This window comes from Lotus japonicus, chromosome 3 (genome assembly GCF_012489685.1).
Source record: "Lotus japonicus ecotype B-129 chromosome 3, LjGifu_v1.2".
Lineage (NCBI taxonomy): Eukaryota > Viridiplantae > Streptophyta > Magnoliopsida > Fabales > Fabaceae > Lotus > Lotus japonicus.
Genome location: NC_080043.1, coordinates 4,385,970 through 4,409,388, shown reverse-complemented (window position 1 = coordinate 4,409,388; position 23,419 = coordinate 4,385,970). Strand labels below are relative to the sequence as shown.

The 23,419-nt window shown below is 31.5% G+C and overlaps 1 protein-coding gene and 2 long non-coding RNA genes across 4 annotated transcripts; 2 read left to right on the top strand and 1 right to left on the bottom strand.

Moving 5' to 3' along the window:
- Positions 1 to 12,070: 12,070 nt before the first annotated feature.
- On the bottom strand, positions 12,071 to 14,412 carry LOC130749650 (uncharacterized). Of its 2 annotated transcripts, XR_009023014.1 has the most exons (4): positions 14,352 to 14,412; positions 13,958 to 14,039; positions 13,407 to 13,497; positions 12,071 to 12,389 (listed from the first exon to the last, which is right to left on the bottom strand). It is a non-coding gene; the product is annotated as an uncharacterized LOC130749650 (long non-coding RNA). The 2 variants fall into 2 exon arrangements; XR_009023013.1 differs by having other exon boundaries at positions 13,958 to 14,408.
- A 1,496-nt stretch (positions 14,413 to 15,908) lies between these two features.
- On the top strand, positions 15,909 to 20,083 carry LOC130748581 (uncharacterized). The gene is made up of 7 exons (XM_057601809.1): positions 15,909 to 16,164; positions 16,532 to 16,600; positions 16,723 to 16,893; positions 17,284 to 17,454; positions 17,683 to 17,892; positions 18,781 to 18,869; positions 19,215 to 20,083. Exons 1-7 carry the CDS (start codon positions 16,080 to 16,082, stop codon positions 19,854 to 19,856), a joined length of 1,437 nt encoding a protein of 478 aa, XP_057457792.1. The 5' UTR covers positions 15,909 to 16,079; the 3' UTR covers positions 19,857 to 20,083.
- Positions 20,084 to 22,053: 1,970 nt separating this feature from the next.
- Positions 22,054 to 23,165, top strand: LOC130748318 (uncharacterized). The gene is made up of 2 exons (XR_009022649.1): positions 22,054 to 22,373; positions 22,668 to 23,165. It is a non-coding gene; the product is annotated as an uncharacterized LOC130748318 (long non-coding RNA).
- The last annotated feature ends 254 nt before the right edge of the window (positions 23,166 to 23,419 follow it).

Here is a 23,419-nt window from a genome sequence, read left to right as displayed (position 1 = left end):
CTATTTTAAAAACCTCGAACTACCCCATTTTTAAACTCATCCCCTTTCTCTTCACTGCACACACATTCCTCTCCATCATATTCTTCCTCACATCTTCACTACATCACTCTCTTTCATCTCTTTCTTGAGCCTTCTCTTTCTTCCTCACTACATTACTATCTTTCCTCTCTTTTTAAGAGCAGTGTTGGTTTCTAAAACCCAGTAGCCATGGCAGAGAAATATGTAGCGTATAACCCGATAGTTTTTAGGGTTGTGTTGGGGTTCTAAAACCTAGTGGTGTTTGAAGATAATTTGTTATGGGTTTTAGAACCTGGTGATTTTAGGGTTTTAGAACCCGGTGGTAGAGGAAGTTGAAGCGTGTTGGCTTAAAGAAGTCGATATGCATTATAATACTACCGACTTCCGAATAAGACAGTTTAAGAACATTACTACTGACATAAGGGGTGTGGTTTGAGGTGTTAATATCTCTTATCCCATGTTAAGTGCAAACTAAACAAACATAGTCCATCTCCCTATTCCTTTATTCTATCTTCCCTCTTTCTTTCAACTCTTTCCTCCCGCTAAAGCATTATTTGGTAAATGTAACACTCATTTGGTTGAGATGATAGAGGATATTTGTATCTCACTCGTTTGGTTGTGCATAAAAATGCACGAGATAGAGAATAATTGATGAGACTTGAAGCATTTATGAGTCCCACTCGACATGAGACAAAATGGAAGAAAGATGACCACTTTTTTTTTCTGATTTTATCCCACCATCACTATTATATTTATTTACAAATAATTTTATGTTTTTTTTTAAAAAGTCATCTTGCTTAAAAGTAATATTTTCTCTTCTCATTCTCTATTCAATCAAACGAGATGAGAGATATTCACATCATTATTTCTCTTTTTTTACTATCACACCAAACTACCTATCAAATATATTTTATTCCTCACATCTTTCTATATACTATTTATATTCTCATCTAATATTATATCTCTAATATACCACCTCTTAACCCAAAATTTGGCTTAAGGTTTGTTGACACAAGCTTGTCGAGATTTGGTTCCGGAGGAGCCAGAAAAATGTAAGTTAAGTTGATGATAGAATTCGACACACATAATGCTTGAAGCAGTTACGTGAAAAGCGGGCAGTTACTAGCACGTGCATTGTACCCATGTTGCAACAGAAACGGTTGAGAGCGTGTGCCTTCGCCCATGATGGCCACCCACGATGCAGGCAAGCGGTTGAGGTACACCCTTCCCCCACGATGCAAGAGCAAGAAGCTTCTGGAGCAAGTAAAAGATCGTGGATCACCAAGTCCACTAACTCATCTAGCAGAAAAGAAAACCGCCAAGGACATGTGAGGTAATGAAGTGCTATGAATAGGAGAAGATCATTCAGAAGAAGAGGTTCCCAACTCAACTCCAAAACCTCACTAAAAAAGCTTATATGTCTGCATCAAAGAGACTCCAGGAGCCTAACGTGATCATGAAGGAGTATGTTGCAGAACCAACCATTTACCATTCCTGCATTAATGCTTTCAGACTAATTGTTTCGTTCATTTAACTTTCTGTCGATTTTCTTTACTTGATGTAATTATCAGTTTTTCGACCTTCTTTGTGTATTTTGCCCTTGTTTAATAAAATTCAGTTTCCAGTACTCTTGAATATTTGTTTTAAGTTACAAACTCAACCCTTGATACTTGTTTGTCGAAAATCACGTTCCACACATAACACTTTGGCAAGACGTTTTTCCAAAATAACCCTTTAATCTTAAACTTTTTCCAGTCGAATTTAGAGAATGTTTGTTTACCAAATATCATCGTAAACACCACCTCATATTGTCATTTATTACAATGCTTATAAAAAAACAAGTCTTACTAATTACTTGTCCAATAACTATTATTTTCTCTCGTAATATAATTCAACTTTAAAAAATGATGTTTTACTGAAACTATATATCAATTTGAGAACTCTTGCTATAGGGAGTAGATCGAGATTGGGTGGAAAATGGAAATATACAATCTTGCTATAGTTTGGAGCACTAACCTTTCGAGTTTCTACTTTCAAGCTATGCAGTAGAATGAGAGGTTTGAGAAGAAGAGGGGAAGATCAAGGGAGAAGAAGTTGTCGTAAGGGGGTGGAGTCATAGCCACTGCGCACAGAAGGTGGTGCTAAAGTTTGGGGAAGAGAAAAACAATAAAGGGGGATAGGAAAAGATTGAAATTGATGAAGATAATTTAAAGAAACCAAAACTGATGTAAAAGTAGACCATTAGGCACCTTATTTTTTCCAGCACCTCGTTTATAAATGATACCATTTCCTTCCTACCTCCCTCATGTTATCAATCTCTAACACCTCTGTCCCATGGTTCAGAGCAGCCTCATCCTTGTCTATATATATTACCCTTAGAGAAAACAAACGCTAGATCCATACTTCTAAAGTATGTAAGTATGTGAATTAACCAACCAAGTTATAAACCTAACATTTTCACCTACAACACACATGCTTAAAAAAAACAACACCACACCTACACATTCCCTACATTCAACCCATAAAATACCCTTATTTTAAAAATAATATAATAATATCTAATTAAAAGGTTCTAAAATTTATTTTAATAGTAACTTATTTTTATCGTTTTAGGTTATTTTTAATATCACGCTATTTATTTTAATTGCTATACTAAATTACTTGCGATACACATTCTTGTGTCATTTTCCATTTATTATTTAGTGTTGGTTCAAATAAATTTGGGTCTAAAATAGTCGTGTGAGTCAATTGGAAAAACCAACATAACGATTTTGAAATGAACTCTGATCCCTAACGTAGTCCTAAGACACTTCAGAAAACTCTTAATGATTAACATTAAGAAGTTGAAAACGAAATAGGTTTAATCAACTAAGGGGAAACAACCCACCCTGCAAGGAATCAAAGAAGAAACAACAGTCTCAAAGTCAACACACTAACACTAGCACTAAGAAAAAAAAAACAAAAGCCCTCAAAAGATCACAAAAATCTATCTCAACTAACCTACATCTTAACATTTTACGTTATTAATTTTTTGACAAAATATTAAACTATTTAACATGTTATATAATATTAAATATATATATATATATGAGTTTAATTTCTATGCACCGACGGTGTAAAGTTTTTTTACACCGTCAACCAATCAGATTTCAAGGATGTGAGAAAATCTCTCTTTTTATTTAATTTCATTAATTGACGTGGCACATCCTTGAAATCTGATTGGTTGACGGTGTAAAAAAACTTTACACCGTCGGTGCATCATCCTTTTTCTCTTATTGAATTTCCAAATGTCTAATTTTAATTGGTCCCATATTGTTGACTCAACAAATTAAGAAATGAAAACATAAATCATGGAGATGAAAACAAGGTGGCAGTTCCGTAAATAAGTAGAGTTTTAAGTGAAACAAGTTCTAAACTTATAACATGAGTCCATGATCGTGAGTTCGAATCTGGCTGAGATACAAAAATAAGAATTTTGATATTTGGTCCATTTGCACTTTGCAGTCTACATCAATAAAAGTATTCTTTTATAAAAAAAATTTGACAGCAAGTATTTTTTTATACTGTTTTTCATGCTGTCATCGATAAAAATAATGTGATTAGAGGACTATTTATACTGTTTTTGGTGTTGTTAATATATTAAACATGTATTATAAGCAGTATATTAATAAATGTATAGTACACAATAGTATTAACAATATACGTATTTGACCGTCAAAAAACAATATATGTATTTACTTTTAAAAAACAATATACATATTTGCTCCATAAAAAATAAATATACGTTTTTCCAAAAAATAGACCTAAACCTTTGATAGAAAAATATATTTATATTTATATATTAATAGAAACACAAAAATCGTTAATATCATTAAATACATATTGTAAAAAATTATTTACAAATTGTTCAATAATGAATAGACAAAAATATTATCCTAAAAAAATATACAAAAAAATTATCATTATCCAAAAAAATTGAAATTTATATAAATTATTCATTATTTATTATATTCAAATTATTTTATGAATATTATAGAAATAGTTGAATCAAACACATTTCCAATGAAGTTGCTTTCTTCTCTTATTATTTTAGGCATTATGTTTCTAAGTCTAAGTATTTTTCTCCATGATGCTTCCAATGTACAATATACATGGATGTGTGTTTGGAGATATTGATGAAAGATTTCGTGCCAAGCTATCCGCAATACTTGCTTCTATTAACAATGGAGCTAGCTGCATTTTAATGCCTTTGTTGCGAGAAGGCTACATTTTAGTCCAGAACGCATTTAGAGAGATTCGTATCAGTTTAAATTTGTTATATTGTTGGTCTATCATACACTATTGAACTGATTTTCCCTTTATAAGAAAAATATACTAATATACTTCTTTGGTCTGACTATTCTGAAATGAATAGAAAAGGACTATAAATCCCAATTAGATTATAATCAAATTTATTATTTGAAATTTTCTTTTAATTCTTATTTTTTCTTTTGTCTCTTATTATGATTTTCTTTTGAAAAACCAAGGGAAAAATACTAGATAATTGAATCACAATCTAAATCTAATTGTGTCCCCTTATAAAATACCATCTTATTTTTTTTGCATAATACAAAATGCATTCCATCATTGTTTTCTCTTTTGGTTGGTTGTAGACACAAAGTATAACAGGACCTATGACATCTTTTGATAGTCATTTACCGTTTCAGCTACTGTTAAATTCTGAGAGGTTTCTATTTTCATATAATTAGTAGTTTAAATGTGAAGCACTCTTCACAGAGTAGCGGTATATTGTCCATACTTGCCCTATATTTTCTCCTTTGATTTTAGCTTTTGGGGAAAACATAGTCATCCTCAAATTTTCAATGGGTAAGAGAATGCAGTATGTGAAGAATTCTGGGTTCTTATGACATTGATGAGGTGGCATATAAAATTGCTCCAATATCAAGGATGACATGTCAGAAACAAATCAAGCCAAGGGATTGATTGTAGTTCCTTTATATAATAATGGGCCCTTAAGTAATATGCGTTAATGTATTTTTATTTATAGGATTTTTACTGGAAGTATGGATCTGGAATCACGAGATCATGCATACATGGCTGGGATGGCAGGAAGCAGGTCTATTTTGGTGAGTGGAAACTTAACTTAGTTGGCACTGTTTGATTAATGTATTAGTTTGAAGCTACTTTTGTGTCTGTTTCATATTTTGGTCCATGTGTGTGTTGGTTGGTTGAATTAGGCTAATCTGAAATCGAAACCTCAAAGAATCAAGGCGCCACTGGACATACGCAACAAGAAGCTGAAAGAAGGAAATGGGTAGCAGACAGGAGCATAGAGAGAGAGAGAGAGAGAGAGAGAGAGAGAGAGAGAGAAGGTTGATTGGATACAAAGAAAGCTAATAAAGTGGTTATATTATTGTCAAACAAAAACTATACGGGATAAGCTTTTAAAAATTATTCTAGAATTTTAAAATGTAAATTTTAAAAAAATGATTGTGTATCAGTTTCATACTTTAGTCTATGTTGTCACTTATCAAGCACTCTCTTCACAACCTGATGCAGAATTGCACAAGATAGTGAGCAAAGCACTTCATTCATATAATTTTGGTCTTCTATATTGAATATTTTTCTGCTTCTATTCTCAAATTTCAGGGGTAGTTGGTGGAGCATGAACTTTATTCATAAGAGTTCATATCCAAGTGATTTGAAATGTGGAACTATTGGCATTGAACATATTGGAGTGGAACATATACACTGTCACTTCCTTTGCTTTTTCTTATTTCATCACAAGTTACCCTCACTGGTGTGCAATATAGAAAGGTAACAATATTTGGATAAGTGAAATATTTTACTAATATAATTTCAAAAGAAACTGACATTAGTAGGTACATACCAGTATGTGCTTGAAGAAGTAACAATATAATAAAATGAGGCCCCCATTTGAGTTGTTGAGAAATGGAGAGAGGGTGTGACTGCCCGTGTTTACTTTGTGCTTTTCAATGTGAAATTCATATATGTAACTTTTGTACAAATAGATGTTATTTTGTTCAGATTTCAAATGATTGCTTCTGAAAATATATTTAAAAGGTATTTCTTTGGAAGATGTAAGATCACTTCTCGATCAGACCCTGAGAATTTGTGTTGAAGATAGTTAATTTTGGAGAGTACAATTGTTTTAGGAAACAAGGTGGTGTTTATTTAGTAGGAGCTGCTCCTGATGGTGTTTTTGGGGTTCGAAGTATTTCAGTTCCAAATTTGCTGGAAAATAGATTGATTAGAAATTCTTCCTCAAGTTGTTTAAATGAAAATGGGTTTGAGATGATTCTTTTATATTATGACTAGAAATAATACCCGTGCGTTGCACGGGTTTATTTACACTACTTTTTTAATATAGTATAAAAATTATTACAGTGTAATTAAATTTCTTTTGTATTAGTATTAAATTAATTTTAAAAACTCTGGTTGTAATATATTTTATTGATTTGGGTTCTCTGTTTTTAGGTTTATTATTGTGGTTTCAATTGCGGAGGTGCTGATTTATCATATATCCGGTTGTAAACATTGATACTCAATTATTGTCCCCATATGTTATTCTATTTTTCAATCATAACTAATCTTTAAAAACCAATTTAATAATTTGAAAAATCCTTAAGTGAATTTAAAATATTTTAAATAGTAATAAGGTTTTAATATAAGTTATAATAACATATTTTTTTTATACTTTTTTATCAACAATAAAATAATTTTAACTTTTTTTTGAACTTGAAATAATTTTAACTTAAAAATTATAATTGAAAAAACTTTTTATAACTTGAAATAAAATAATTATTTTTCTCTGTTATGCTTCCTCAAGTTATTTTTATTTCTACATAATAGATCAAAAATCATATTAATTTTTTTTTTCAAATAATATACACATTCAATATAGTAATAATAATATCTTATAGAGACATTATTTTTTAATTTTCAACTATTTTTTCGATATTAATTATTAATAAATATTTTTGTAAATAGTAATAAGTTTTATTTTTTATTTTTTTAAAATTTCTCAACTTATGATTAATAACTAATAAGATTTATAATTATTATTAACAATAATGTAAAAAATATAAACAAATAATTATTAACAATCTATTATTGTCATTAATGTAAGGTAGTCAATTTCAATTATTATTATTTTTTAAAAATTCACCTCAAGTTGTAATGAATAGCTAAAATTTAAATAATTTAAATATTTCATTTTAAATAAGAGAAATTGAAAAGTTTTAAATTTTAATATTTACTTTTAAATATGAGAAATTGAAAAGTTTAACAATTAATATAATGAATAATAAAGTTGATGTAGTTTTTATTTTAGTTTTCAATTTTTTTATTTAATGTTTTTAATTCAAAATAAATTTACTATTTTTTATGTGTTTAATGTTATTTTTTCAAGTCTGCTTTACATATGTATATAGATATATATATATATATATATATAGAATTTTTTTTATTTTAAAAGTGTTTAATCTAAATTAATTATTAATAAATATTATTTTGTTTTTAATTTTGATATTTTAAATTTTTTAAATGCAAAGCTCAAGTCAATTTTAAGTCTATGAATGTTGTTATTTAATATAAGAAGTTGAATAGTTTTTTATAATAAATTTTTTTCAGTTTTTAATTTATTAAATTATTTATTTTTTAATGTATTTAATATAAAAATATGTGAGCTTTTATGATTTAATGCATTTATTGCATGCAAAAAACACAAGTGTGCTTTATATATATATATAGATAGATTATAATTGATGTATCAATTGATGTTTCACATTTTGTATGTTTAATATAATTTCAATATATTTTAGAGTACAAAGACCTGGTGGAAAGGAAAATTTTAATGAAAATATTGTGATGTTAAAACTAACATGTTAAGCACATGTCATTGACTCTCGAGCTTTGCTCTTTTTTTTTAAAGTGCCTTGACATTAGACAATTTATAAAGAGAGTGGTTTTGACACCCAATCGAGCTAATTCTGATGAGGAACTTGAGCTTTTCAAATCAAATTTGTTTTTCCACTACAGACATGCTTATGTATGGATTTTGCGATTTGAGGAAACTTATTATTCGTGCTAATGTACTATAGAATAGAAAGGAATTTTATTGCCTTTTATGTCAGGAAATTTTCAAATTAAATTTTGTTTTATAGGAAATCGTAATGGCATTAAAGTCTCAATCAAAGAACTAGAACAAGAGAGAAATAAAGAAAGAATCAATTAAATTGAATAATCATAACATTAATTGAAATTTAATTTTGAAAATATCAACTTAACTACTTCACCGTCATATTTGTTAAAGATTCCATTTGTAACCCCAAGATAAGGGAGTTAGTATTAAGAACAAACTCTATAAGGAAAAATAATAAATTTGGACTAACATGAGTTTAAGAAATTCTAAAAGTGAAACTAAAAGCACCAGTGTATCACTTTCATTAACGAAAAGTAGGAAAATAAATTCATCAAACAATATAATATACTCTTATTTTTGTACAAATTACAAGGTTAAAAGTTCCAACAGGGAGGTACATTTTAAATGAAATTACTTTCATGATAAAACTAACATAAAAAAAATTTTCTTATAGTTTATATACATTCTTTATAATTTTTCAGATAGTTTTAAGAGTAAATATAGAATAAGTATGAACGCGCATATTAGAAAACATTGATACATATATAGTCTATATTTACGAATGACTAAATTACATGGTTAAGGACTCTCATGGCAAGAAATTTTTTACATGAAAATACTTTCATATAAAAATTAATAGAAAAATAATTTTTAATAAAATTTCTCTAATTTACAATATAATCTCATATTTAAAATGTACTACATATATAGTCTGCTTTCTTTTTGTAATAACATTTTTCCAAGAATATACTTTAATGTTAAAAAGAATAGATAAATAAATATTCATATAATTTTTATATGTTTTCCATAATTTGTTTTATAATTTTGAAAAAAAAACAAATAAAAAGCATGAAAATGTGATAGTAAAATTATATCGTCTGAGACTAGAAAAGATTATTATAATATATATATATATAACTATGTTTAAATTACATAGTAAAAAAATCTCACGAGGTGAAATACGTTACATGAAACTAATTTACTAGTAAAACTTATTTATAATTAAATTTTGATTTCATTCCAATACCTTTTTCATTATTGTAAAATAATTTTAGAAGTAAATTTTACATGAAAATACTAGAAATGTAAATTTTAAGAAAATCTCACTGCTTTGAAATATAATTTCATGTAAATATAGTTTTCTTTTATTTTTGTACAAATTGCAGGATAAAAATATCTCACAGAAGAAACATTTTACATGAAAATCTATTCCTATTAAAACTATTAAAAATTATTTTTTCATAATTATGATATAATGAAAATGTAATAGTAAAATTATGTTATATGAGGATTAGAAAAAAAAAAAATATATATATATATATATATAATTATTAAGCTTAAATTACATTGTTAAATTTTTTTACGATAAGATATATTTTCATGTCAAAAATAATTTTGATATAATTTTAATGTATTTTTTTAATTTTTCAAAATATTTATGTAAATAAAACTATAGAATATCTCCAATGCACGAGTATATAATTAAATATGCATATGAGCTCATCTCAATTAGTCTTGACTCAATAATAGAATAGATTAAATGTACATATCTTGACCTTCCGCACAGAATGAAAGACCCGCAATTCTTTCAAGATAGAGTAATATTAACCCCTATACTGAGGTTTAATGAGGCTCGTTTTGTTTAGTCTATTTTCATTGAGGTATTAGGTGGGGTAGTTTCGGTTTCCTTAGGTCCCCTGCTCTTGTTCAAGTTAGCTTGTAGCTTGTTTCTTTCTATCTACTTCTTTCTCTTTGTATTGGGTTGAAGTACCCCTTGTACTTCTATTCAATATATTTCTTATCGCTTATAAAAAAAAAACCTATACTGGAGGCATGATAAACACTTACATGCTTGGCTTGATAGCTGCATCAGAACATGAATATCTGAGCTCCAACTCTGCCTTGCGATCTTATGAGCATTCTGAAATCCGAGGGGAGTGGTTTACCACATAATTTTTGAACGACACTAAAAGTTAAGGAATGTCAAACCACAAACTATTATTGAAAGTTGGTATTCCAATCATGCTTTTGAGAAATATAGACCAAACAGCAGGTTTATGCAATGGAACCAGATTAATTGTTGATGAACTTGGTGAATGTTATATTGGTGCAACTGTTATCACTGGAACCCATGCTAATGACCAAGTGCACATTTCAATAATGAACTTGGTTCCTTCTGATCCAAATTTCCAATTAAATTCAGAAGAAGACAGTTTTCAACTGCAGTATGCTTTGCGATGATCATAAACAAAAGCCAACGACAAACACTATCTCAGGTTGGACTCTTCTTTCTGAGGCCCGTCTTCACTCATGGTCAGTTATATGTAGCTCTCTCTAGAGTACGCTCAAGAAAGGGTCTTAACTTTGAATACTAGACGAGTCAGACAAACAACAGACCGGTACTATAAATGTAGTGTTTAAGGAAGTTTTTGGAAATGTTTGATGTGTACAACACAATTTCATTTAAATATATATGAAAACTAATTTATTTATTACAAAATTCTAACATAAAATTCCGTGCGGCGCACGGGTTATCGTACTAGTATATAATAAGACACCGAGGAAGTAATGATTAATTTTTATATAATAACTTTTTTTATCAAATATTATCTACATTAGTTCTTTAATCAATATCTTAAAAAATACTAGTGTTTTTTACCCGTGCGTTGCACGGAGAATATGACTATTGTATTTATTACATCAATTAATCCTTTGATTATTAAAAATATAATAAAGAACAAATGAAATAGAATAGTCTGAAATGATGAGCAAAGTTGACAAAAACTCTTATATTGAAACCTTTGTTGCAAAGATTGGAATTCGTGTACCGTATGATAGCTCAAGTGGTAGGAGCTGTTGGCATATGGGTTGGGTAGGGTCCGGGGATCGATTCCTAACGGGTGCAATTTATCTTTCCGATGTATCAAAAAAATAGATTGAAATTCATACAATTCAATAACTAATAAAAAGATTGCTTAACCAAATCTCAAATTATGCAAAACATATCAGGGGATGGTTTAATGATGGCTAAAAAACAATAGCTGATTTAATCTACAGTGAAAAAAGAGAAAAGATTATTTATGAACGTGATTATGTGAGTTCATTTTCACACAGTAAAATAAACTAATCATGATCTAGATCAACAGAAAATGGTTTCACGTTCTTCATGAACATGAAGTCAATAGCACAAAGCACATATATAAGAAACTAACAAAGATAACCATTTAATAGAATAACTCCACAACACAAATGAAATACCACAGACCACGTGAAATCTTACATAATTTTTATGTATATTTACTCCTAAAGTCATTAGAAAAACTATGAACAATTTACTTAAATCATATATGAAATGTTATTTTCTTATTATCTTTGATATTAAAGCATTTCCATGCTACAATGTTCTTTCTCGTAGGAGGTTTTTGCCTTGTAATTTGAACAAAATAAAAGAAAAATAGACTATATTGTTATGTAGAACATTTTTAATATGAAGTTACATTGTAAAACAATGACATCTTATTAAAATTTATTTTTCTGTTAATTTCACATGAATTTTCATGTAAAATGTTCTTCTTGCGAGAACTCTTAACCCTATAGTTTAACTTAAAAAAAAACACTATATGTGTATTAATATTTTCTAATCTCCGCACAATACATTTTAATCATCAAATTATCATGTCTTTATATTAATTTTCTTTTAAAATTTCAAAAAGTTATGAAAAAAAGTAATGAATATTGATCTTTTATTTACAACTCATAGGAATTAGATTTTCGACCTATGAGTTCAAACAATCACTTTTTATCTGTGCGTTGCACGAAGAACTTTCTCTTTTGCTTAAGACATGTTAAATACCATACTTTAGCAATAATTTCAAATACTAAAGGAAATACTTAATGAGAGATATATAATAACTTTCTCTTGTGCTTAAGACATGTTCAATACCAAACTTTAGCAATAATTTCAAATACTAAAGGAAATACTTAATGCTATATATAATGCAACATAATGCGTCCCTCTAATTTGATTTCCCTTTATTTATAGTTCATCTCATCCTAGTACTAAGTAACTACTATAATAACATCTAACTAACTTAACAGTCCCTGATTAATTTCCGCTTCTCTTATAGAACCCTTGCTTGTGCTACTAACATGCTCTCTAACATACTTCTCAATCCTCAGTTCCCATTTGCTACTATCTGCCAATTTCCTGGAATCACATAAAAAACACATTTTGATGATTTAGTTCAATTGGCTATCATAATTTGTCCGCAACAAAAGGGAAATTATTATGAAGGGAAAAAAATTGAAACTCAACTCAGATAGCGGATCAAAAAAGAGATCCTTGAATGGGTTCCTCTAGTATAAAAAATTGGTAAGCAAGTCTGTCAAAGTAGCACTCATCTATTACTCTAATTCAGAACATGAACTTAAGCACAATTTTGGAAAAGTATAAAGCAAGGGCTAAATTTATATCAATAAAAAATGTACAGAGATATCTTCATCTTTATCAAAGTTTCATGCATAAAACCAAACATAATTATTATGTCTATAAATTGAAGGTGAAACTTGCTTTTCTTCCCCTTCACTATTAAACTTGTTTTGGCTAGTCTCTGTTCAAATTTCAGTATTGAGTGGAAAACTCCAAGGAATGCTATGGTAACTATCAAATAGGAAAATCAGCTTGACTTATGAACATTGCACTTGACATGCTTACTTAACTGGCATGAGTTTAGAGAAAACACCTCACCAAATGCATTACATTCTTACTTTTCTAGCAACAAAGCTCCAAAGAAAGGATGTCCATAACAGACTGTATGTCAAACACTACCCAGAAAAATTAAATGATGCTCGAACTCAAAATTGGTATATCAAATACTCGATGCTCAAACTCAGTCACTGCTTCAACTGGTAAAAATTATATATCACACTTTAAAAACAATAAGGGGCAGCAACACTGCAAAGAAGTAAAGCTATCTTTATCCAAGAGACTTACACAAAACCATGGAAAAAGAAATTTCAGGGCAGGTCACATGTCAGAGAAGGGCATAACTATTCTTATAAGCTGATATATTAGTTAATGTGATGATTCAGGTGGTATATTGCATTCTTCAAATACTTGCTCAAACAAAGGGGAGGATAGATCAGATCCATCAAACCAAAGTTGAATAAAAACATGAGTGATAAATGGACTTGAACTATATGGATATAGGTGATTGGTACTCACTTCAAGAACTCGTGAAGGGAGACCACCAAACAAAAAAAAAGTGATTTGATATATGTGCTTGAGTAGTAGACAATCTCCAACATCAGTAAAACTGAAATACCGAACAAAAAGAGTTAGAATATCTTTAAGACTTGCAATGACAAAGGACACAACAAAATTTTCTCAATTCAAACTTATTCATGATAGTCTTCATCAAGGAAGCATGAATTGTGTGTCTTTGAAAAACTTATTTCTTATTTCATTTTTTTCAAATTTCATTAATAAAATTCAAAAGATCAAACTGAATAAATAATTTTCATTATCCTTCCTATTTTCTTTAATAAACTCTAATGGTAGCAACCTCCCTTATCTGCACAGGTACAGGTACTTCCTAGAAACTTTGGCAACTCACTTCATTAAGTTTACCAAGAAAAAACATTAGGCCTTTGAAGGATAATGCAAATTGGAAGTGATGCTTTAAAAGTAAAATACATTGGACAACAGATAAGCAAAAAAAAATTCTAAAACATACAGACAAATAGAAACATATAAGAAATAAGTCTATTGAGTACCTGGCTTCAATTATTTCAAGTCGTTTGCTTTGGTACTTGTTTCCAAGAACCTAAGTAATGTTCCCAAAGAGAAAGAAGCAAACTGCAATGTATGTTGATATTCATAGAGCAGAATCAAAAGACCAATAAGTGTAATATACTGCAACGAAATAAAATTATGCAAAAGCCGGAAGATGAACATGAGATTTCGCCACAAATCAAAATCCAGGCAATAAAATCTAATATTTAGAAAACTGAAAACCAAACATCAATCAAGCCATGAATATCTGACGAAGATCGCAATTTGGAGTAGGGAAGAATCCAAGGAACGATGTCGGGTTCAGAAACATGACGCAAGAGACACAAATATGTGTGAACCGGAAAGGACACGGTGGTGAGAGATTTAAACAAAAACCTTCTTTGATTGACCATTGTTGTAATTGCATCTCATGCTTTTCTTTCATATGGATATTCCTACAAAAGATTGATATATTCAGACAAATTTAAAATGCAAAAATTAAAAAACAAACATTTTGAGTGTAGAGGATTACCTTAAGAGGGCTTCCTGTAATCATCTGACAAAATTTGCTGAACCTGCAATCATTCAAGAAACAAATATTTGTAACAAAGAAACAAATAGAAGCCAGCGGAAGGAAGAAATCCAGAAAACCAACCTTCTCCTCGGAGAATGGGGTGTGCTTCAACGATTCCAACCACAACCAAACTCGCTGGAATCCACTGAGCCGTCGTAATCTCTCCGACCTTTGTCTTCCCCTACTTGCATCCATTATCTCATGCGGAACCTTCCCTTCATCACGGTCACTCAAATCGATAACGGGCACCTTCAATTTCATCCCACGAACCGGAATCCCAAAATCATAAATGATATCTTTTAATTAGTTGAGCAACAAAATCAATTCTGGAAGAACAAAAACCCTAAAAGCTAGGAGCGGAGGAGGAGGTTGGAGGAATCAAGGGTTTAGGGTGAAGGAGAAAAGGGGCGGTTGAGGATGGGTGAGAAGAATGAGAGAGTTAATTCAAACTTAAATAAACAATAAGATAAATTAAGATAAAATCAAGAAATAAACAACCTAAATCATAATCAAATCTAAATTTTAAAAAGGTAATAAATAAAGATTGATAAAAACTACAAAAATCTATCAAATCACAATAAAAACTCATAAAATCCTGAATTAATTAAAAATTCGAAAATTTAATAAAAATACTATAAAAATTAATTAATACTCTAAAAATAAATAATAATATAAATTAAGATAAAATCATGAAATAAAAACCTAAATCATAATTCATGAAATAAACAACCTAAATCCTAATCAAATAAAAAATTTAAAAAGGCACTAAATAAATATAGATAAAAACATAAATAAAAAATAAATTAAGATAAAATCAAGAAATAAAAAACCTAAATCCTAATCAAATCTAAAAATGTATTTTTTTATTAAGGAGAAATAAGGTAAGGAAAAATCATGGCACATGTGGCAAGTGAGGCCAAGGAGAAAGAGCTTACATGTAAAATATTAGGTGAGAATTAATCTGGGAGCGACACGTCACTAACTTGGCCTGTGAGAGCGACACGTCATGCTAGAAGTTGTTCTTTTCTAATATATATAGATATAGATATAGATATAGTTGTCTCAATAACCAAAAATAGTAATAAAGTGTCTCACTTTCAATTTGCCTCTCCTACTCGAAAAACCCACTTTTATTGGAATGAAAAAAAGTGAAAAAACAAAAGACAAGAAAAACTCTTGAAATTAAAGTTTAAACTTTAAAGTTGAAAACTACTTTTTATCTGAATCGTGTAAAATGAGAAGTATACTTTTTTAATCCATAAAAAATGTCAAATTAGTTGTCAAACATTAAATAATGACATTGTATTAAAAAAAAAATGTCATTGTAATAAATTAAGAGTTATCTAAACTCACCATATTAATTAGCAAGAGAAATTGATTGAGTCGGTGAAAGTGAACAACACTGAAACAACAACAACTGAACAAGTGAAGTACCCACTTCATCAAGTTGAAGCTTAGGTTCTGTGCTGTTCATTCCCAACACGTCCCTTCTTCACTTCCATAGCTACTGAGAAATCACCATCTCTTGGATCACTCACATTCACATAGCTATGAGAAATCACCTTCTCTTCTGTGCTTTCCTAGCACTTGCTCTTACATGCTCTCTTCATTTTCAAGCTCAAGCTGCTCCTTCAGGTGAACAATATCTCAAATTAGAAAGTCAATCTCCTTTTTGCTAATCTATTAAAAAAATTGATTTTTCTTTTCATGGGCATGCTAAAGTTTGATCCTTTTTTTCGATTTTACTAATTGGGTCATGCACATTGAAGAACCATTTCTGGGTTATTTTCCTTTTTTTTTTTGTTGTTTCTGTTCTTTCTCTCCAAATTTGTTATGCTTAATTCTGCTGAATCTCAATGAGCTTTAATATGTTATCATTTTTGTGTTATTTTACTATGCCCTTAATTAAAAAACGAAATTATATGATGTGTTAACCAGTTTAGTTTTTTCATCTTTCTCTTATATTTTAGCTCACTTGAACTAGTTACTGTTAATTTATCAGGATCATTGATCAAGCATCTGTCTTCAATTGTCAAATGGACAAGGTCTAACTCTAAGACCCCTCAGTCAGGTTGGATGTGTGCTCTTGCAATTGTTTTGATTCTGTGATGATTAATAAGTTTAATGCATTGTGAATGGGACAGTATGTTCATGGTGTGGTTAATAAAATGCAATTTTATTGTTGCTTCACAGATGGGAATGTTCTTCAATTTGAGGATGGTTATGCAGTTGAGACTATTGCGCAAGGAAACGATATTGGGGTCGTTCCTTATGGGATCCGTGTCAACAAGGAGGACGGTGAACTCTTTGCGGTTGATGCAATGAATAGCAACATTGTTCGAATCACCCCACCAATTTCCCAGTGTATGCTCACTTGAGTTCTCTATACCTGTTTTCAAATTTGATTCCTCGGTACATGACAGATTTGTCGTGCATTCTTTGAATGTCCTTATATTCCCTTATTTTAAATTGGTTCTTATGCTTTGCAGGTAAAACATACAATTATGAACGATTATTTGAAAAAAATGAATATGTGCTTTAGTCTTTGTCAGGTTCAACTTAAGCAGGCATTGATAGTTTCCCACGCAAAAATAAGTTTCACACACGAAAAAGAAAATTGGAAGAACCGAAGCCTAGGCCTTATTGCTTTATGGATTTCTCATAGTGGCATGCTAGGATCTGCAATTCTAATTAATGAACCAGACTTTTGAACCTCCATTTTATTCCCTCTGTTTCCTCTTTACATTATTGCAGATAGTAGAGGAAGATTAGTAGCAGGGTCTTTTCAGGGATACACAGGCCATGTGGATGGAAAACCAAGTGATGCTCGTTTTAATCATCCCAGAGGCATAGCCCTGGATGATAAAGGGAATGTTTATGTTGCTGATACTGAGAATCTGGCCATCAGAAAAATTGGAGATGCTGGTATGTGTTAACCGAGTTACAAGAATGCTAGAGTTCAGGATCTAGTCTGAGCTGATGTAGACTAGTAGTGTCTGACAATTTCTAAATTGAGTTTTCTAATACATAGATGTGTTTGTTTATTAGTCATGAGATTTGGGAAAAAGGAAGTTCCATATAGATGTGTTAGTTTACTAGTCATGAGAATTGGGAAAAAGGATACTTTTACTGATCTTTGTTAGTATTTTTTAGGTGTAACAACCATTGCTGGAGGAAAGTCAAATGTTGCAGGGTACAGGGATGGGCCCAGTGAGGATGCTAAGTTCTCGAATGATTTTGATTTGGTATATGTTCGGCCAACCTGTTCCTTGTTGGTCATTGATAGAGGAAATGCGGCTCTTCGGCAGATCTTTCTCAACCAGGAGGACTGTGATTACCAATCTAGTTCAATTTCCATGATAGGTTTAAATCCTTAATTTGTTTGACATGTTTGGTTATTAATATAATCACCATATCTGTTGATATATGATAAGATGATAACAATCTGCTGTTTTTTCTTTGACCTTCCAAACATGAGTACTAAATAGGTTTGAATGACTCATTCTGAATGAGTCATTCAAACCTATGACAAAAAAATTCTTGTCTTTGCATCATGTGATTCTGATGTTAAATTTCTGGTTCTGAAATCTGGAAATCACCCATACACAGACACAGAAAAGAAAGAAGAAATAAAGGGCATACAGATATAAGTTGGGAAGAAAGAACCGTAGAAAATATGTGTGCTGATTGTATGACCTCAGTCTTTTAACAAACCACAGCCAACATCAGTTGCTGCATAATTTCTTATGCCATTTGTTTGCATCTCTCTTATGGCATATTTTAGATAAATTGTTGATGGGGGCTTTGTTAGCCATATCTTGATATGATATGGTAGCTTTGTATGATTTGGTTCCACCTTCAAATTTAAGGGAACAGTTGAGAACTAGCTTTCTGGTAGATACAATAAAATATGTCTGGCTGGTGAAATTACTTGGCGCTTGGTCTTAATGTGATGCACAAATGGATTGGAAAATTCCAGTCAGACAAGTGAAATTTAACTTCATTGTGTTGTTCTTGGTTAGTCTGACTTATTCTTTGTCGAAATATTGTCCATGAAGTGTGTCCTGGTGAGAGATGTAAAATTGCTGCTGTAATGAGTAGTGAAGTGAAAAAAAAGGGGGAAATGTATATTCTAACACAACATATATTTGTGTGGATGCACCGGTTTATTTAGTCCATTAAATGCTATCTATGACCGTTTAACTCAATCATTTGTTTTGAAATTGCATTGTTCTTGGTGGTTTTCTGCAGATATCCTCACAGTTGTTGGTGCTGTCATAGTAGGATATGCTGTATGCATGCTTCAGCAGGGTTCTGGTTCCTCTTTCTTCTCACAAACAGTATGTCTATCATGATGTGTTAAGAGCAATATGACATTTTGCATGCTGCAACCTCAAATTATTATTATGTGAAAGTCCAAACCTCAATCTAACCTCTTGCTCATTTTCCAATGTGAAATAACTTATTTATTATCATTTTGGTTGGGATAGGATTTTTCTCCCATTCATTTCCTATCATCCCTAACCTGAAAATTTTCAATTTTCTTTATGCCTTTGTATGTCATAATGTCTGAGACCTAATACATGAATTGTCATGTCATGCTGTTTTTTTTTTTTTTTTTTTTCTGAAAATTCATCCTTGCTGTTTAGCTAATTACACTACATGAATTGTCATGAATGTTGCAGCAACCATCAGAAAAAGAATTCAAAGACCAAGCAAGCAGCGAGAAACCTAAGGAGAGTCATAAAGAGGAGCCAGGATGGCCATCTTTCAGACAACTTGTTGCCGATCTTTCTAAGCTCTCTATTGATGCATTGAATAGTTCGTTCTTTCAATTCATACCCGCACGTTTCAGATCAGACGCCACCAAGAGAGGCCTCACGCCGCTGAAAGATCGTCTTAGGATGCCTGAAGATGAAGTGGAGCCACCATTGGTCAGCAGGCACAGGCAGAGTGCTCCAGCTCCTCTTACTGAAAATATGCAGGTCCATACTCCAAGCACAACAGCTGAGAAATATTCAGAAATGAAGCCCCCTAAGATAAAATCAAGCACTTCAAAGGATCCTTCTTTGTCAAGCAAGCACCGTTCCTCAAAAAGACAAGAGTATGCTGAATTCTACGGATTCGGTGAGATTCCACCTCAGACTAAATCTAAGACTCAGAAACAAAGGTCAAGACTTCGGCAACGAGAGAAGAGTGGGGAAGTTGGATCCGAGCAAAAGCCAGTTGAGATCAGGGGTGTTGATTATGGTAGTTCGAAGTTTGAGCATTACAATATGAGGACTAAGTATGTACCAGAGGAGTCCTTGCGTTTCAATACTCGTTAGCAGGTTTTACATGATTTTTCATGTTCACCAGTGTCCTGTTGTCCTTTTACATTGAATATGTTCATCTACATTGGTTAGGAGTTAGTCTGTAACTGAAGCTGAAGCTACATTCGAAGTAAGATTCTGCGTTTAGCATAGCATGATATGGGGTGTAACTAATTTCTGACCAAACACTCAGAACTTTTGATGAATTAGCATCCCACATACAAAGGTGCTCATTTCAAAGAGATTACTATGTCTAGATTGCTTAACTATCCTAAAGTCTATCACAAGTGTGCTGGTCGATTAAATGATTGGGTTAGATATGGTTTCTGTTGGGAATTCAAGTGAGTTTTGGAATTTTACACTGGTTATTGATGGGTTGGATAAAGATATTGAGAACAAACGGTTGAAAGAAAATAAGTCCCAGACGGAATAGACTAAGGGCACTACAATAGTTTTATATAGCCTTGGGTGTAATAGTTCCAGTTTCTCTAAGGTTTTTTGGATCACAAAGCACCCTATAATAAGTCCATCACACACCTTAAATGAGAAAACATTATGGATATGCGCTTCCACATGAGAGTCCAAATAGCCCATGATCCAAAAAGAAATATGGAGCCTGCAACAAGTTAAAAAAAGAAAAGAAAATGGGTTCAATGACAAAAAAAGTTAACATAACAATGAGCTCCTAAGCCTCAAGTTCAACTCAACGGGAGCACAAGCTCGCACAGGGTCTTTAAGGTTCCGAGTCTTAAAAAAAAAGAATACAAACCCACACAAAGGAGCCTGAAAAAAATTACAAAAAAGAGAATGAGCTCAATTGCAAAATAAAAAACTATCATGACAATGAGCCTCTAAGACTCAAGTTTAAGATAGAAAGAACACACAACTGACACATGTGACCTTTGAGGTTCTGCTTGAGTATGAGCCTGAACAAAAGAAAGTATAACTCAACTAGTTCACTTAAACTTGAGGGGGATACTGAAAGAAAACAAGTCCCACATGGAATAAACTAAGAGAACTATAGTTTATAACATTGAGTGTTCTAGTCTAATTACCTTAAGGTTTTTCAATCACACCCACACTAAACCTATCACACTTCATGTTTATAAATATTTTTTTGGCGTGCCTACTCGTCAATCCTATTAGGAGGCCTAACTCAACCCAAATGTTAGTTCAAGAGTTAAGGTTTGCACAACTATATATAAGCACTTGCTTGGCCACATCTCTAGCCAATGTGAGACTCTAACACACCCCCTCACGCCTAGTATAGAACATCTGGAGCGTGGAATGAAACGGGTGGCCCAAATATGAGAGGTCTATGGGAGATCTCCACAACAAATGGATCTAGGATAGGGGTCCAGGCCCATGGTTAAACAACCATTGACTCTGATACCATATTAGGAGGCCTAACTCAACCCAAAAGTTAGCTCAAGAGTTAAGGTTTGCACAACTATATATAAGCACTTGCTTGGCCACATCTCTAGTCAATGTGGGACTCTAACTTGAAAAATGGGGCAATGCGGATTATCCAACTCACTTCTCAAATGTGAGTTGTGTATAGGTTGACCCATTTTACCACCCTGAATTTAGATCCCCTTATGTGTTAATTCTCACATGATCATGTCATGTGAAGATCTGAGTCTTAATTATATTTTAATAAAATTTAGGCTCTTAATGGATATATATAAAGAGAAAATTAAATTGTGCAAGAAATAATAATGACCATCATATTTCATTAAAAACGTAATTAAAGGTTCAGATCTTTCACATGTCATGATCATGTGAGATTAACACATGATGAGATCTAAATCCATTTCGTTATATGATTATATATTTACGTTCATTTTTCTATTGAAATTTTTAAAAACCAATGCCTTTTTAACCTGAGATCGATTTTTGGTTTAAGATGATATCAATTGAAAAAATTTATTCGACTTAGGTGCAATAAATACCAACTGGCTTTAGAGGGACCATTTAGACCAATCATTTTTCTGATTATGAAACAAATTATGTGCTTAGTCGAATAGGGACAAAGCAATCCACGCAAATCATGCATAATGAGTTTCAATAACTAATATAAGTTAATAAGAAATAGAAACGTATACCATGCAATTAATAATAACACTATTTAAGGACACCTAACAACAATTTATCGGATTTAATAAACTATATATACACACCGAGGAGCATTTTCTGTACAGAGAAGATTTTCTAGTACCTCTAGCATAATTGTTACATAGTTGAGTTTCTTAAGCATTTAGTTGAACGTTTGATTCTTATACAATTTATATGGAAAAGAATTTGTTGAAAGAGACCTAACAATTTAATTTAATGTGATCTGAGAACATTGAAAAAATTGTCTTATGGATGCCGATTGTAGGATACCTGGCTAAAAAAATTGCCTATAAGTTCCACCTTCAATGCATTAGCAAGAAGACTGTGCCAGAATATATAGTCTCTTCTTCATCTTTGTCATAAGAAAGCAAGATTAACTTGAATTTGCTACTTTGATCATGGCTTTTACAGCAGCAGGTAACGCCATGAACATGTCAATGCTCGTAAGGTCAAATTGCAAGTCTTTCCCACAGAAACCCATGACGATGACCATGCAAGTGTTTTATGGGAACTTCCAATAATATTATGTTTGTTCTAAATTGCATGTGTTATGTTTTAATTTTATCTACTATGTCTATATATTCGTCTATTCCAATTATCAGAGTTTTTTTTTTCCTTCTATATAATTCAAAATACTAATTGACATGTTCTGATGACTGATGACACTAACATGAATTAACCAATTTTGTTGCTTCATATGTGGATGATCAGAACATGTGCAACGAACTCACGAAGATCAAAAGTAAGCAAAGGGAGCGGTCCACAAACGAATAAACGGTCGCTCAGAAACACAACCAGGATTGTTCAGGTGGAGGAGATTAATGTTGTCACAACCTTGAGTGTTGATGATGGTGTGAAGAAAAGTGTGGAAGTTGTAGATGATAAAGTGGATCAGAATCACAATATTTGAGTGTGCCTGAATGCTGTCCTGTGCCAGGATGGAATATCACAGCCATTTATGAAAAAAAAAATCTACAATCACATCATAATATGTCTTGATTATTCTTGTATTCATCTACTAAATTTTATTGATCAAAACAACAGCACCTATATACGTCGTCGGAAACCTTAGGTAATAGGTAGTCGAGATAGAATCAACATTCACACTCAGCCTCTAAAATATAAGTGAGCATATATTCCTTTTGTTTTCCATGTTACTCCTACAGACCGAGACGTTAATTACATAATAAGGTCACTTTAATTTCTTCACTGTTTCTAGCCTTAATTACAGTCTCTCTGTCCTGATCTCCATTTCAGCATGTATCACCAGAGATTAATTTACTAACATTTCTAACAACTAACATTTGCCTATAAAAAAAAGGAAACTAATAACACTCTGACCTAACCCACACTTATAATTAGAGATAATTAATCTAATACTTATGGACAAGGCAACTATCATTTGAGTCGGGTCACCAGCTCCAAACACCAAGGCCGATAGGCTGAGGCGTGTCTTGAAGTTT